This window comes from Onychostruthus taczanowskii, unplaced genomic scaffold (genome assembly GCF_017590055.1).
Source record: "Onychostruthus taczanowskii isolate IOZ18803 unplaced genomic scaffold, ASM1759005v1 scaffold253, whole genome shotgun sequence".
Lineage (NCBI taxonomy): Eukaryota > Metazoa > Chordata > Aves > Passeriformes > Passeridae > Onychostruthus > Onychostruthus taczanowskii.
The window spans coordinates 151,474-166,480 of record NW_024499830.1 but is presented as its reverse complement, the minus strand read 5'-3'; the positions used below and the strand labels follow the sequence as shown (position 1 = coordinate 166,480).

General features: G+C 46.0%; 1 protein-coding gene across 1 annotated transcript; it reads left to right on the top strand.

Annotated features, from left to right (window-relative positions):
- The first annotated feature begins 96 nt into the window (after nt 1-96).
- Nucleotides 97-14,200, top strand: MAPK15 (mitogen-activated protein kinase 15). The gene is made up of 13 exons (XM_041407091.1): nt 97-190; nt 3,382-3,480; nt 3,755-3,784; nt 6,128-6,218; nt 6,350-6,480; nt 7,056-7,219; nt 8,137-8,276; nt 8,704-8,761; nt 10,937-11,074; nt 11,304-11,409; nt 11,814-12,117; nt 12,368-12,510; nt 13,946-14,200. Exons 1-13 carry the CDS (start codon nt 122-124, stop codon nt 14,150-14,152), a joined length of 1,680 nt encoding a protein of 559 aa, XP_041263025.1. The 5' UTR covers nt 97-121; the 3' UTR covers nt 14,153-14,200.
- Nucleotides 14,201-15,007: the final 807 nt, after the last annotated feature.

The window sequence follows — 15,007 nt, the reverse complement described above, 5'->3', positions numbered from 1 at the left end:
TTCCTCTCCTCCCTCAGCGCCCACTCTCACGGCGTCCCCTGGCGGGCGCCGCCGCGGTGCGCGCATGCGCGGTGCGCGGGACCGTTGCCATAGCAGCGGGCGCCAACAGGGAGGTGCCGCCATGAGCCCGCCCGAGGTGGAGCCGCTCGTGGGCCGCAAGTACGAGATCAAAAGGCGTCTGGGCAAGGGGGTGAGTGCCTGGCGGGGGCTGGTCTGGGGGAGCTAGGATGGCCTGGGCGAGCTGCGGTGGTCGCGGCAGCTCGGAGGGCCCGTGTGGAGTTCAGGGCACCCTGAGGGCTCCAGGCGGCCCGGGGGAGCTGAGGGGATGTTTGGGAGTTCAGGCGCCCGTGGGAATTCTGTCGCTCAGGGCCCGCTGGAAGCTCGAGGTGACCCAGGGGAACTCCGGGGACTGTAAAAAGTGTGAAAAACGCCAATCACTTGTTTTTGAAATTTTAAAAGTTTAATAGTAGTAATATAATCAGAATAATAAAGTTTGAACAATTGAGGTTAGGACAATATGAGACAATAAAAACAAAGAGATACCGACGTCCGGGTACCTTTTCCTGGGCATCACGAGCCCGAAAAAGGACCCCAGTTAACAGAGGATTAACCCTTAAAAACAATCGCCTGTTGCATATTCATACATTCCATACATGATGCATAAATTCCATCCAAACACAGGATTCGGTCTGGTCACTGTCAACTTCTTCCTCTTAATCCTCATGCCGTCTTCCTGTCTGAGCGAGGTGGGAAGAAGTTAGTTTTCTGCTGATAAGGGAGCAATAAACTCCCTTTCTCTGAAAGATTTAGGTGTCCTGCAGCAGCCATCCGGTGAGGGCCCCTCATTCCTTTCTAAAAGAAAACATTCCACATACATAGTTCCTATTTTAACTCAAACAAAAGCTACCCTTTTTGCTATGAAACTACATTTACCATAGTATTAAAATGTTAATACAGCACTACTCAATACAACTTAAATGTGTATAGTAAATATCTGCGTAGAGCCATATAATATGCACTTCTCACAAAAGTAAATAGTGAAATAGATCTTAGTCCCGAAATACATTCTCTCTGTGCCTGCCAAATCCTTCTACATTTACTGTAAACCCATCACTTCAGATCATGCTGCATCAAATAATATCTTCTCCATAAAACGAATTTTTATATGTAACCCAATGGTAATTTTTAAGATATTTCTCCTCAGACAGTCTCTAAACTCCCCCAAGTTATCTGCTTTATTATTCTGGCAGCTCTTTGCTATCATTTAGTTGTGTTGATATGAGTATTTAAGTATTTCCCTCATTATGTTCACAGAATCAAGGAGTCACTGAGGTGGAAAAGCCCTCTGAGCCTGTGGAGTCCAGCCGCTCCCCCAGCACTGACCCTGTCCCCTAGTGCACATCCAGGTGGCTGTTAAATCCCCCCAGGGATGGGGACTCCCCCCTGCCCTGAGGCAGTCTGTGCCAGGGCTGCACAGCCCTTTGCAGAAGAGTTTTTTCCAATATCCAGCCTAACCCTCCCCTGGCACAACTCGAGGCTCTTTCCCAGTTGCCAGCAGGGTAGTACTGTAGCACCTACTGAGGCACTTGTACAACTGTTTGTACTGCCTGATGCATGGGTTGGGTTCTGGTGCCATGCTGCAGATCCACACGTGTTACTGGGAAATCTGTCTTGATGTCCTTACGTGAGTGTTTAATCACTAGAATCATACATTGCAGCTCTTTTGCTTTGTACAAGTATCTAAACAAGTGGGCATTTCTGAGCAGGATGCGATCCCTTTGTGCAAAGGTGAAGCAGCTCCTAGGCTGTGGAAAGTCCAGTTTCAAATCTATGGCCTAAAATAAAAAAAAACTGGATCTGTACCACAAGTGACACTGAGTAATCATCATTTGCAAGTATCACAGTCATGCAGAATAGGGGAAACTCAAGTAGAAGTTCCCGTTCCCTTAACAGACAACACAGCTTTTAACTGAAAAAAAAGGTTTAGTGTTGGACCTGATAGTGCTGTGTTAGTGGCTGGACCCAGTGGCTTTGGAGGGCTTTTTCAACCTCAGCAATTCTGGGATGCTGTCACTACAGACTTTGGCAAAAAGTCTCTCTCCATCCTTCTTACCACCCCCCTTTCAGTTCTGAAAGAGCACAGTGAGTTGTCCTTGGAACCTTCTCTTCTCCAGACTGAACACCCAGGTGTCCCAGCCTGGCTGCATAGCAGAGGGCCTCCAGCCCTCGGAGCATCTCCGTGGCCCTTCTCTGCAGCTGCTCAAACTGCTCCGTGTCCTTCTTGCACTGAGCAGCTCCAGGCTGGATGCAGTGCTCCAGCTGGGAATCTCACCAAATTCAAATGTGGGGAAGAATGATCTCCCTTGACCTGCAGCCACACCACGACTGGTACAGCCAGGTGCCATTGCCACCTGCACACACCTGGGCTCATGTTCAGCCACTGTCACCAGCACCACCAGGGCCTTTCCAGCTTCCCAGCCACTCTGTCCCAAGCCTGGCATGTTTCATGGGGTTGTTGTGACCCAAGAGCAAGACCCTGGCCCTGCTGACCTGGCAGCACTAGTCTCGGCCTATCCATCCCATCCCATTCCATTATCCCATTCCATCCCATCAATGCAGCCCTTCCAGGTGAGATCAGCCTGGTCAGCAGAATGTGCCTTGCACCAGCTGGGCCCAGTCCCCTGGTTTGTGGAATCCTGGCTGTCCTCCTTTTGGTGCATCCCAGGACATGGCTGGCAGTCTGGGCTGCTAGTGCATGTTGTCAGCTCATTGCCAGGTTTTCATCCACCAGCACCCCCAAGTTCTTCTCAGGGCTGCTCTCCATACAGAGTCCTGGAACCACAGAACATTCTGGGTTAGAAGGGACTTTAAAGTCTGCTCATTCCACCCCGCTGCCATGGGCAGGGACACCTTCCGCTGTCCCAGGTTGCTCCAAGCTCCATCCAGCCTGGCCTTGGACACTTCCAGCAATGGGGCAGCCACAGCTTCTTGTGGCAATTGGTGCCAGGGCCTCACCACTGTCACAGGGAAGGATTTGTTCCCAAATCCCATCTAAACCCTGCCCTCTGGCAGTGGGAAGCCATTCCAAGTTGTGTTGTCCCTCCAGGCCCTTGTCCAAAGTCCCTCCTGAGCTCTCTGGGAGCCCTTTCAGGTGCTGGAGGGAGCTGTAAAGTCTCCCTGCAGCCTCTCTTCTCAAGGCTGAACAACCCCAAACCCCTCAGTGTGTCTCCTGAGTCTGTCTCCTTGGCCTAATCTCTCTGTCTTCCATGTGGCTCCCATCACCTCTGCTCCAGCCCATCACTGAGCACCTGCTGGTTCCACTGCAGGCCCGGGCTGCGTGCAGGTGTCAGCACTCTGCTCACCTGTCCTGCTTCTCCACAGGCCTACGGCATCGTCTGGAGAGCGACCGACCGCCAGACAGGAGAAACAGTTGCTGTTAAAAAGATTTTTGATGCTTTCAGGAACAGAACAGATGCTCAGGTGAGAAATTACTGTCCTGTGTTCTGAGATGTGGTGGGATTCCATAGGTATTTTCAGGACTTTTGTCTCTGAAAGATGATAATTATGCACATAACAATATAGTCTGCAGCTATATTGGGATAAAAACAAGCAATAAATATCAAGTTTTTTGTATAAAGAGGATGTATAAAAGAGCATGTATAAAAGAGGAGTGGATTTAACCCTGTCATTGAACTACATCTCTGTTCTGCTGTTCTCTTGAGGTGATAATAAATTGTTTTTTCTTTATTTCTAGAGAACATTTCGAGAGATTATGTTCCTGCAGGTAATGTCCATGTTCCCCCTCTTCTCTGATTTTTTTATCATCTCTGATGTATTTTCTTCCCACTCTTTTCCAAAATGCAGCAGTCATGGATTAGTGTTGATAAGTCTTTAATTTCTTTTCTGCACCATCTTGGCAAAGAGCCTTTCACCTTAATGAAACACTCTCCATTTGGGCTTGTTTTTACTCTTTCCCCATTTTTAGTACTGTGTCTGCTGCAGAGCACATCAGCACCTTCTGTCAGAGCACATCAGCACCTTCTGTCATTTATTGCTGCTTTGTGATAGAAACTGTTTTCTCTTACATTTTAGCTGCCATGATTGGAGGATGGCTGGGGTAAGAGAGGGATTTACACTCCAAAATTGTTTTCCTCCATCATGCAGTAAGCAATTTAATTACTTAAAATAATCTAACCAAAAGAAAAAGGGAAGTTCTGCAAGGAATAACTTAAGACTACGCTTGTTTGATATAATTGACCTTATCAGTGGTATTCCAGTTATCTGTCCACTCCTCCTTAGACTTACCATAGAAACATCAATATTTTGGACTAATGTTGTTATAACTTGTGATTTTCTAAAGACACAAGTGAGGCAGGGCTCATAGAAGAGGTATTTCCTAAGACTGCCAAGTTTAAGTAGGAAAGAGATGATTTTTTTTTTTTAACTTTTTAGTCATTCTTAAAGCCTGAAATAGAAGCTGCAAACTTTAAAGCTAAAAATAGAAACAGTTCCTTAGAAATGAACTACCGTAGAAGTTTGATCATCTCTGAAGGTGCAGCACTCCTGGAATGGATGGATGGAGTAGGAGCAGGAGAAAACAGGATATTTCTTCTGAAGGAAAGGAGGAGTCACTTGGCAGCGGAGGGCAGGCAGAGGGAAGTTAATGTGCTGCTCAGCCCATACTTCCATAACTTCTGGTGCTCAATAGACTTTAAGAATTTTAGTTTCCTCTCCTATTTTAAACCTCTTTCTTGAGGCTCAAGACTGAGGGGTCAGAAAAGAAAAGATATGAAAAATACTCCATTATTCATAACTGCATGTTTGTCTTAATTTGTTTGTCTGTGCATAATAATTGTTTTGTTCAGTCTTGATGTTGATCACAAGGTCATTTGATGGACTAGGTCATTGTTTTATGTTGTGTATCTCAATTATTCTAATTGAGAAGTTGCTGTAGAATCTGGGGTGTGAATGATTCTGTGATGCTCTGGTCATGCTTGCAGGTTTTGTGTTTACTGTTCAGTGTAGTTGTAGATCTACGGGTGTATTTTAGGCCAATTTTAGAATGTCATTTTGGTAAGTGTGTTAGTAGCATTATTATTCTTCAAGCAAGGATTAATAGAAGTGGCCTTGACAAGGCTTTTTTCATGTTTTTTTAGTACAGATTGAAGTTTTGTCATGACTTTCTATTATCAGTTCCAGGGCAAGGCGGTGTGAGACAGTGGAATTTTCCTTCTTAAATAGCACTCAAGTGCAGATTTAGCTGCATCTCTAGAACAATACCCCCTTTTGGGTGAAAATCTTCTTTAGATCCTGTGGATGGGTTTTGTGGCTATGCTCAGAATGAAAGCAAAGTGTGTGATGGGCTGGCTGTGTCTCACTGCCTTGTGAGTGTGTTTTCACAGGTTGCTGCAGGTGAGTGTGTTGTTTTGGGAGCTTTCCTGGATGTTACACATTATAAAATGTCACAGTGTTATGAAGTGTTTACGGTGTCCCTGGCTACACAGAAGTGGGAAATAAAAGCTGTTAAAGCTGGGGAGGTACTTAATGATCCTATGATGTCAGTCATGGGAAATGTCAGTCTGTCAAATGTCAGTCATGGGAAATGTCAGTGTCAGTCTGCAGAAATGTGAGGATGGCCTCCACCTGCAGTGTGGTACCTGTGTTCAGGTATCTCTGTGTGCTGTCTGATCTCCATGCAGTCAGTTCCTCAGTGCAGCCTGTGAGTGAGCCAGCCCTCAAATCGATGTGTTCTGATTGTTTGGGGTTTTAACTATGAATGTTGATGACAGCTATGATCTATTTTCATGCCACAATAATTCTTTGGTTCAGTAGGAAATGTGAGGTGTATAAAGAGGATTGTATTTTATTATAAATGGTATAGAGGGAGTGTTAGAGCTAATGTCTCATTCAACAGAGATTTTTTTTTTTTAAATTAACTGACTGGTTTCGTACTATGGAACAAACTTAAATCCTTTTTTAAAGTTTATTTCAGAAGAAACCTAATGGAGGAAAAAGCATGTTAATGTTTGATCTAGACAGTAATGCAAACTGAAATAGGTTATTGTCCCTTTTTATGATTCACAAGCAAAACACATGATTTTGACAGCTGGGTCTCTTCCCTGTGCAGGAATTTGGAGAACATCCAAATATCATCAAGCTGCTCGATGTTATCCCAGCAGAGAATGACAAGGACATCTACCTCATCTTCGAGTCCATGGGTGAGACTCAACACTGCAGCAGCCACTCAGACCCATCTCTCTTAGGAGTTTTCTTTGTTATCACTTTGATAGTGAATGCTCATGATACTACTGATATTTACTGATGTCATTATATTACTGGTGTATTACAGAGACTGATTTACATGCTGTGATTAAGAAGGGGAATGTCCTGAAAGACATCCACAAATGTTATATTCTCTACCAACTTCTGAAGGCAACTAAATTCATCCACTCAGGGAATGTTATTCACAGGGATCAGAAGGTACATTTCAGTCATGGTCTGTGTCCTTCACTCCAGTTTTCTGTTGAACACTAAATAAAATCACAGACTGATTTGGGATGGGAGGGACCTTCAAAGCCCATCCATTCCCACCCCCTGCCATTGACAGGGCCACCTTCCACCATCCCAGGTGGCTCCAAGCCCTGTCCAGCCTTGGACACTGCCAGGGATGGGGCAGCCACAGCTTCCTTGGGCACCCTGTGCCAGGGCCTCACCTGTCTCACAGGGCAGAATTCCTTTCCAATATCCCATCTAACTCTGCCCTGTGCCAGTTCCCAATATCCCATCTAACCCTGCCCTGTGCCACTGGGGAGCCATTTCCCCTTGTGCTGTCCAGGCTGTTTTCAAAGTCCCTCTCAAGCTCTCTTGGCACCCCTTTAGGCACTTGAAGGGGCTCTAAGACCTCCCCTGGAGCCTTTTCTCCCCTTAGCCCCAGCTGTCTCAGCCTGTCTCTGTAGGAAATGCATGAAAGAATGTACAAGTATGAGACTAGTAAAAAAACCTTGATAATCTGCTATTCAGAAAGGGGCTCATGAATTGTGCTGTGTCCCATGCAGCCTTCCAACGTGCTGCTGGATGCCCAGTGCTGTGTGAAGCTGTGTGACTTCGGGCTGGCCCGCTCCCTGTGCCAGCGGGGCGAGCCCCAGCCCAGCCCCGCGCTCACCGAGTACGTGGCCACGCGCTGGTACCGAGCGCCCGAGATCCTGCTGGCCTCCCGCGGGTGAGTCAGGGAGGGGAGGGCAGCCTGGCACCTCACTGCTTGCACATTTTTTTGTCTGAAAGTCTTCAGTCAGTGTCACCAGATGCAGTGTCATGTCAGCAGTCTGCTTTCTCAGTGTGCAATTAAACTTCTGCAACACAAAAACCTCTTAAGAGCATGTGCACGTCCTTCCTGTGTTCTTAGAGTGTCAGTGGACATACTCAAGCAGCTCATCTGCTTGTCACCCTTTCTCCCAGCAGATTTATGTCTTCTCCCTTAAACCCACAACTTTAGAAAATCTGCTTGAGAATGTGAATCCTCTTTTCCAAATTGAAGCAGTGTTTTTGATAGACCTCCACGAAATATTCCTTAATCAAATGTTAAACCAGCTGCCTGTTAGTCGGGCTTAGTCCTTTTTTTAAAAATTAAGTATGAAAAACCAGAAAAGTCAATAAATAGATGTGAGGTAGTATCCCGATTTTTAAATGTGGGTGTTTTGCAAATTGTCCTATACCCACTGTTTGGCATTTACTTTGCTTACAAATGTAATTCTTAAGTAATTGTAACTACTTTGTATGTGCATTATGACCAAAGAACAATGTATATCTTCATTCTTGGTCATATGAAAAGGATATAATACTTGTTCTGGCATTACTTTTAATATATTACCTTGTTCTAGCATTTGCCTGTAATAGATTTTCTTTTATGGTTTCTTAGACTAGACTTTGAGTAGGATAAATGTTCTTTCTGTTTCATGCTTACCAGTCTCATGATTCCCAAATGTTACTCAATTTATAGTTCAAACCTGTGAGTATTTATATTTGAGAAGTCACCAAGCGTGCTTTCTAGTGAATAAATCAATGTAGGTGATGTGAATACCAGGTACAGGAAAATATTTGCTTCATTTAATCCTACCATTGTTCTGTTCCTGTTTGTAGTTACACAAAGGGTGTGGACATGTGGAGCATTGGCTGTATTCTTGGAGAGATGCTGCTTGGAAAGCCTCTTTTTCCTGGAACATCAACAATGAACCAAATAGAGCAGATCCTGAGGGTCATCCCTGCTCCATCCCCAGAAGGTAGGACCCTGCTGTGGGGAAAGGGATCTCTTGAAGGGGTTCAGTGGAAGAAAGCAGCCTGGCTGGGTCAGGGAAGAAGGTATCTCGTTCATTCTGGCCTCTTTCCAAAGGAATTAAAATCCTCATCCTGAATGTTAGTGTTAGAGAAAAATTAGAAATTCAGATATCATTGTGCTCTGCATCTGTTGCTATAAGAATGCAAGTTTATGAAGTGTACAAATTAATAAATAGGAATTCAAAAATCATCTTAGAAAATTTGTAAGTATTCCATCCCCCTTCCCTAGATCTCCGAGTTCTTCCTAGATCACAGACCGAGTTCTGTGTGGATAATTTCCTAGGTTAATATCAAGTATTGGCTTTCCTTCATTAACTGTGCAGCTCTGCTAATCCTGTTCTTGGCAGTAACAGTATGTTTTTATTCTTGCAGATATTTTGGCTCTGCAGTCAGAGTACAAGGCCTCAGTTATTAAGCACATGAGTTCCAGGTAAGCCTGAGGTGTTCGTGTGTCTCAGATCATCTAATGCAGGACCCTGGAGTCACGGAACCACAGAACAGTTTGGGTGGGAAGGGACCTCAAAGCTCATCTCATTCCACCCCCTGACATGGACTGGGACACCTTTCACTAGACCAGGCTGCTCCAAGCCCCATCCAACCTGGCCTTCCAGGGATGGGGCAGCCACAGCCTCTCCAGGAAACCATTCCAGTCCCTCAGTACTCTCACAAGCAATAATTCCTTCCCAGTACCCCATCTAACCCTACCCTCTGGCAGTGGGAAGCCCTTTCCACTTGTGCTGTCACTCCACACCTTTTAAATGTGGGTGTTTTGCAAATTGTCCTATACCCACTGTTTGGCATTTACTTTGCTTACAAATGTAATTCTTAAGTAATTGTAACTACTTTGTATGTGCATTATGACCAAAGAACAATGTATATCTTCATTCTTGGTCATATGAAAAGGATATAATACTTGTTCTGGCATTACTTTTAATATATTACCTTGTTCTAGCATTTCCCTAGATTTTCTTTTATGGTTTCTTAGACTAGACTTTGAGTAGGATAAATGTTCTTTCTGTTTCATGCTTACCAGTCTCATGATTCCCAAATGTTACTCAATTTATAGTTCAAACCTGTGAGTATTTATATTTGAGAAGTCACCAAGCGTGCTTTCTAGTGAATAAATCAATGTAGGTGATGTGAATACCAGGTACAGGAAAATATTTGCTTCATTTAATCCTACCATTGTTCTGTTCCTGTTTGTAGTTACACAAAGGGTGTGGACATGTGGAGCATTGGCTGTATTCTTGGAGAGATGCTGCTTGGAAAGCCTCTTTTTCCTGGAACATCAACAATGAACCAAATAGAGCAGATCCTGAGGGTCATCCCTGCTCCATCCCCAGAAGGTAGGACCCTGCTGTGGGGAAAGGGATCTCTTGAAGGGGTTCAGTGGAAGAAAGCAGCCTGGCTGGGTCAGGGAAGAAGGTATCTCGTTCATTCTGGCCTCTTTCCAAAGGAATTAAAATCCTCGTCCTGAATGTTAGTGTTAGAGAAAAATTAGAAATTCAGATATCATTGTGCTCTGCATCTGTTGCTATAAGAATGCAAGTTTATGAAGTGTACAAATTAATAAATAGGAATTCAAAAATCATCTTAGAAAATTTGTAAGTATTCCATCCCCCTTCCCTAGATCTCCGAGTTCTTCCTAGATCACAGACCGAGTTCTGTGTGGATAATTTCCTAGGTTAATATCAAGTATTGGCTTTCCTTCATTAACTGTGCAGCTCTGCTAATCCTGTTCTTGGCAGTAACAGTATGTTTTTATTCTTGCAGATATTTTGGCTCTGCAGTCAGAGTACAAGGCCTCAGTTATTAAGCACATGAGTTCCAGGTAAGCCTGAGGTGTTCGTGTGTCTCAGATCATCTAATGCAGGACCCTGGAGTCACGGAACCACAGAACAGTTTGGGTGGGAAGGGACCTCAAAGCTCATCTCATTCCACCCCCTGACATGGACTGGGACACCTTTCACTAGACCAGGCTGCTCCAAGCCCCATCCAACCTGGCCTTCCAGGGATGGGGCAGCCACAGCCTCTCCAGGAAACCATTCCAGTCCCTCAGTACTCTCACAAGCAATAATTCCTTCCCAGTACCCCATCTAACCCTACCCTCTGGCAGTGGGAAGCCCTTTGCACTTGTGCTGTCACTCCACACCCTTGTCCAAAGTCCCTCTCCAGCTGCCTTTGAGCCTCTTGCAGCAGTGGAAGGGGCTCTAAGTTGTCTCCTTAAATAAAAATTATTTAAAATATGAGTAAGATTTGGTGCTTAAAACTGATTTTTTTCAAAATACTTTCTTCTTCATTATGTTCACAATTGTATTTAGGATTTCAAAATGCAAAACCAGATTTTTAAATTTTATCTTCTCTGTAAATTACAGAGAAGTATGTTTCTGTAATCTCAGGTCTAGATTAGTGGGATCGTGGGGCTGGGAAGTGATGAGCTTTAAGGTCCCTTCCCGGCCAAACCATTCTAGGATTCAGTGATTATGACACACTTTGTGAGTCACCTTGTTCCTGGTGTCACCTTGACATGATCCTGGAACTGTCACTCCTGCCTTTACTGGAGATTAGACACTGAGAGCTTTTATCATTTTTTTCTGACTTCTAGGCAGCGAGTAGCATTTGAGGAGATTTTCCCATCCTCCACTCCACTGCCTGCCTTGGATCTGCTGAAGAAACTGCTGGTCTTTAACCCTGACAAACGGCTCACAGCAGAGGAGGCTCTGCAGCATCCTTACGTGAGCAGGTGAGAGTGACACCAGTGTGCAGCTTCCCCTGATGTCTTCTGAGACATTACAAACTTGCTCTTGGCATAAATTCTCTTTAAAGGCATTACGGAAAAATGGCAAAGCTAATTCTTTGTTTTCTCCAACCCTATTTACACGAGATTGTTTAACAATCCTGTTTAAATTTTAATAATCTGTTTCCAGTCATGTAATTTCCATTAATTACATGATGTTTTCTCATTCCCTCAGATTCCACTGTCCTTCCAGGGAGCCCTCTTTGGATTTTGATGTGATCCTTCCTTTGGGTGATGATGTCCAGCTGTCTGTGGCAGAATATAGAAATAAATTATATGAGGTACTTTCATCCTATTTTCCCAAATCCTAGTCCTCCAGGTAACCTGCCATTCTTGCACACACTTAACAGATTCTGTCATTGTCTTGTCTCTGTGTTCTCTGGGCTTTCTGTACCTGCTGGCACATTACACCTGTGATCAGTTCCATACTGCCCTAATCTTTGAGAGACCTTTACATGTAAAATTCCCATAGGGCAAAGAAAAATCTGAAGCATGATGTCTGAGAAAGATTCACAGAATGGTTTGGGTTGAAAGGGACTTTAGAGATCATCTAATTCCAAAATTATACTTGTTACTTACCCTGTGAAATAAATTGCAGATATTTATAAGTATTCCTCTTTGTTTTGATGCTTTATTTTTCTGCTGTATTGCTGTGTTAAGTCTAACTAGCTTTTCTGTTCTGCAGATGATCCTTGAAAAGAAGTCAAAGAGCCTTCCAAAGGAGCAAGGGCAGAGAGAAAACATCCAGCTGAGCCAGGCTGAGTCTAGCACACCTCTGCCAGGTTTCGGCGCAGTGGCTGCACCCACCAGGAAAGGCCAGCAAGAGCCAGCACCCCCTGTGCTAAACCCTTCACATGTGCACCCCGGAGCCACAGCTGGGGTCCAACCAGCAGGGTCCAGCCCAAGCAAGGATTTGGCCAGAACTCTGGGTCAGAGATCCCAGATTAGTGTCATGATGTACAACCCCATCACACACACCACTGTGCAGAGTAGGTACCACCCTCCTACACCGGGGTGTAACCCGCCTTGGGGTGTTGGTGTGGGGAACAGAGCATGAGGGCTGCAAAAGAAATGAAGGGAATTTGCATGGTAAAATGAAGGGCTGGAAGTGTGGGAGGGAAATGACATAAGAACAAAACACTGTTGAAGGAATGTTGAGTATGGGACTGTCCCTGCCTCAGTCAATGTTTATGTGTTCTTCTGATTTTCCTACTTTCTCTTATGTTTTTCCTTCTGCAGGAAATGCAAATCCTGGTGCTGGGATCAGGAACTGTTCTGCACCACCTCAACAGTCCAGAATCTCCAGCAATGAGAAACTAGGGAGACAAATCACATGGCCAAACACTCGGCTCTCTCCTACAAGTGTGCAGAACCTTTACAATGTGAGTAGCTTAACTTCTAGCCCTTACCTGTGGTAACCTGGATTACAGCAACTCCCTGTAGAGCTCCACGCAGAGTGGTTGGAAGGCTGGAAAAGGTCACCTGGTGTTGGTGCTGATGACAGCAGCTGAACATGAGCCCAGCTGTGCCAAGGTGAATAAGAGGCCAGTGGCACCTGGCTTGTAGCAGCCACAGAGTGACCAGACACCCAGGGCAGTTCCTCTCTGACTGCTAGACACTGCTGAGGGACCTCCAGTCCTGAGGACAAGTTTGGGCTCTTCCCAACAAGAAAGGAGGGGCTCCATTGAGGGGCTGCAGTGTGTCCAGAGAAGGGAACAGAGATGGAGAAGGGTCTGGAGCCACAGCAGCAGCTGTGGACAGAAGGAGGCACAGGGAGGACCTTCTCACTCTCTGCAGCTCCCTGACAGGAGGGTGCAGCCAGGTGGGGGTCAGGGTCTGCTCAGGAAACAAGTGACAGAATGAGAGGAAATGGCCTCACGTGGTTCCAGGAGAGGTTTAGGTTGGATACTGGAAAAAACTCACCTGCCAAGGGCTGTGCAGCCCTGGCACAGAGTGCCTCAGGGCAGGGGGGGATTTAACAGCCACATGGATGTGGCACGTGGGGACAGGGGTCAGTGGTGGCCTTGGCAGTGCTGGGGGAGCAGCTGGACTCAGTGGGCCCAGAGGGCTTTTCCAACCTTAGTGATTCCCTGATTTCATGATTCTGTGGATCCAATGGGTTGCTGTTGCTGAGCTGTGAGGGTGTCAGTCCTGTCCTCTGTGCTCCTCCCTCTTCCCTGATTTTGGCTATGCTTCCTTGGAAAAGTCTTCCCTCTCACTGAGTTATTTAATGACCTCTTGCTTCTGCTTTTTTCCTTCCTGAGCTGGCTGTCTGCTGCCTGCTGGCACCTGCAGAGGTGATGGAGGAAGCTTATGACAGAGGGAAGAGTATGGAAGGAGGCAGCACAGTTTCACTGAATCACAGACTGCCTTTTTAGGAAGGGACCTAAAAACTGATCTCCTTCCACCCCTCTGCCATGGTCAGGAACACATTCCACTAGTCCAGGTTGTCAGAAACCTTCAAGCATTTCCAGTAGTACACCTGTGGCCCACCTTTCAGCCCCTCTGATTTGGAATCCCTTCCAAAATGCTTTGAGAGAAAGAGAAGCCATTAATTCCCCAAGATGGGATTGTGGAGCTTGCTGCACATGCAGGTGTAGACATGACCAATGGGTTTGGAAGGATCTTCAGGGAATTGTGACCAATTTTCTGTGACAAGAAGAGCTGAAGAGGGAGAAGATCAGCCTACGTGTGCCCTGAGTTCGTGTTTGTTTCCTGAGAGGATAGTGCTGACCAAAGCCAAACCTGTGTCCTATTTGCACTCCCGAAAGCTGATTCCAGCTTATTAACTTCTCTTGGCTTTTCTTTCTCACACAGAATCCCAGAAACTCTCAGTGTCACAGCAAAGATGTTCGTCCCCTTCTGAAGCCCAGTAAAAAGATGTTCCAGATCACTGCAAATGTGGGAGCTGCGGGTGATCCAAGGGCATCCATGGGCAGTTACTCCCAGGCCTATGGAACCATCAGTAAATCTGCACTGCAGAGCCTTCCAATAGCAAAGGCCTCCAACAACCCTGAGCAGTGACTGTGGAGATGTTCCAGACAGGTGAAGTACAGCTCATCCCTCAGCCCCTGACTGAGCAAGAGCAGCAGGGGAGAGCAAACTATGAGGAAATGCTTTATTAACTGCTTAGGACAATGTCCTCCTCTCCTCTGGATAAGCTCATAGGAAAGGGAATCCCACTCCTCTGCCTTCCAGTCTCAGCAGGCAAGGACACAGCGTTTGCTCTCACACCCTGAGAACAGTGAATGCTGTCACTTCACACTCCTTGTGTGAATTACTGCAAAAACCACGGAAAACTGCATTATTCTGATACTTGAGTGGTTTTTAGACATATTCAGGGTCCAGGGGAACCTTCTGAAGTTCAGCAAGGCCTAGTGAAAGGCCAAGAAACTGCTCTGAAGGCTTGAGTCCTGCTGTGGAGATAGGCTAGGAGAACTGGAGGTGTCCAGCCTGGAGGAAAGAAGGCTCCAGGAAGACCAAGAGCCCCTTCCAGTGCCTAAAGGGGCTCCAGGAGAGCTGGAGAGAGACTTTGGACACGGGCCTGGAGTGACAGGACACGGAGAATGGCTCCCCACTGCCAGAGGTCAGGGATGGATGGGGTGTTGGGAAGAAATCCTTCCCTGTGAGGGTGGTGAGGCCCTGGCACAGGGAGCCCAGAGCAGCTGTGGCTGCCCCATTCCTGGAAGTGTCCAAGGCCAGGTTGGACAGGGCTTGGAGCAGCCTGGGACAGTGGAAGGAGTCCCTGCCATGGTAGGCAGGGGTTGGGACTGGGTGACCTTTAAATGGTCCTTTCCAACCTATTCCAGGATTCTTCAGCAGTTTGCCTATATGGTGATATTTTTTTGAGCAGAACAGGTAACTGTTCTCTGAAGACCA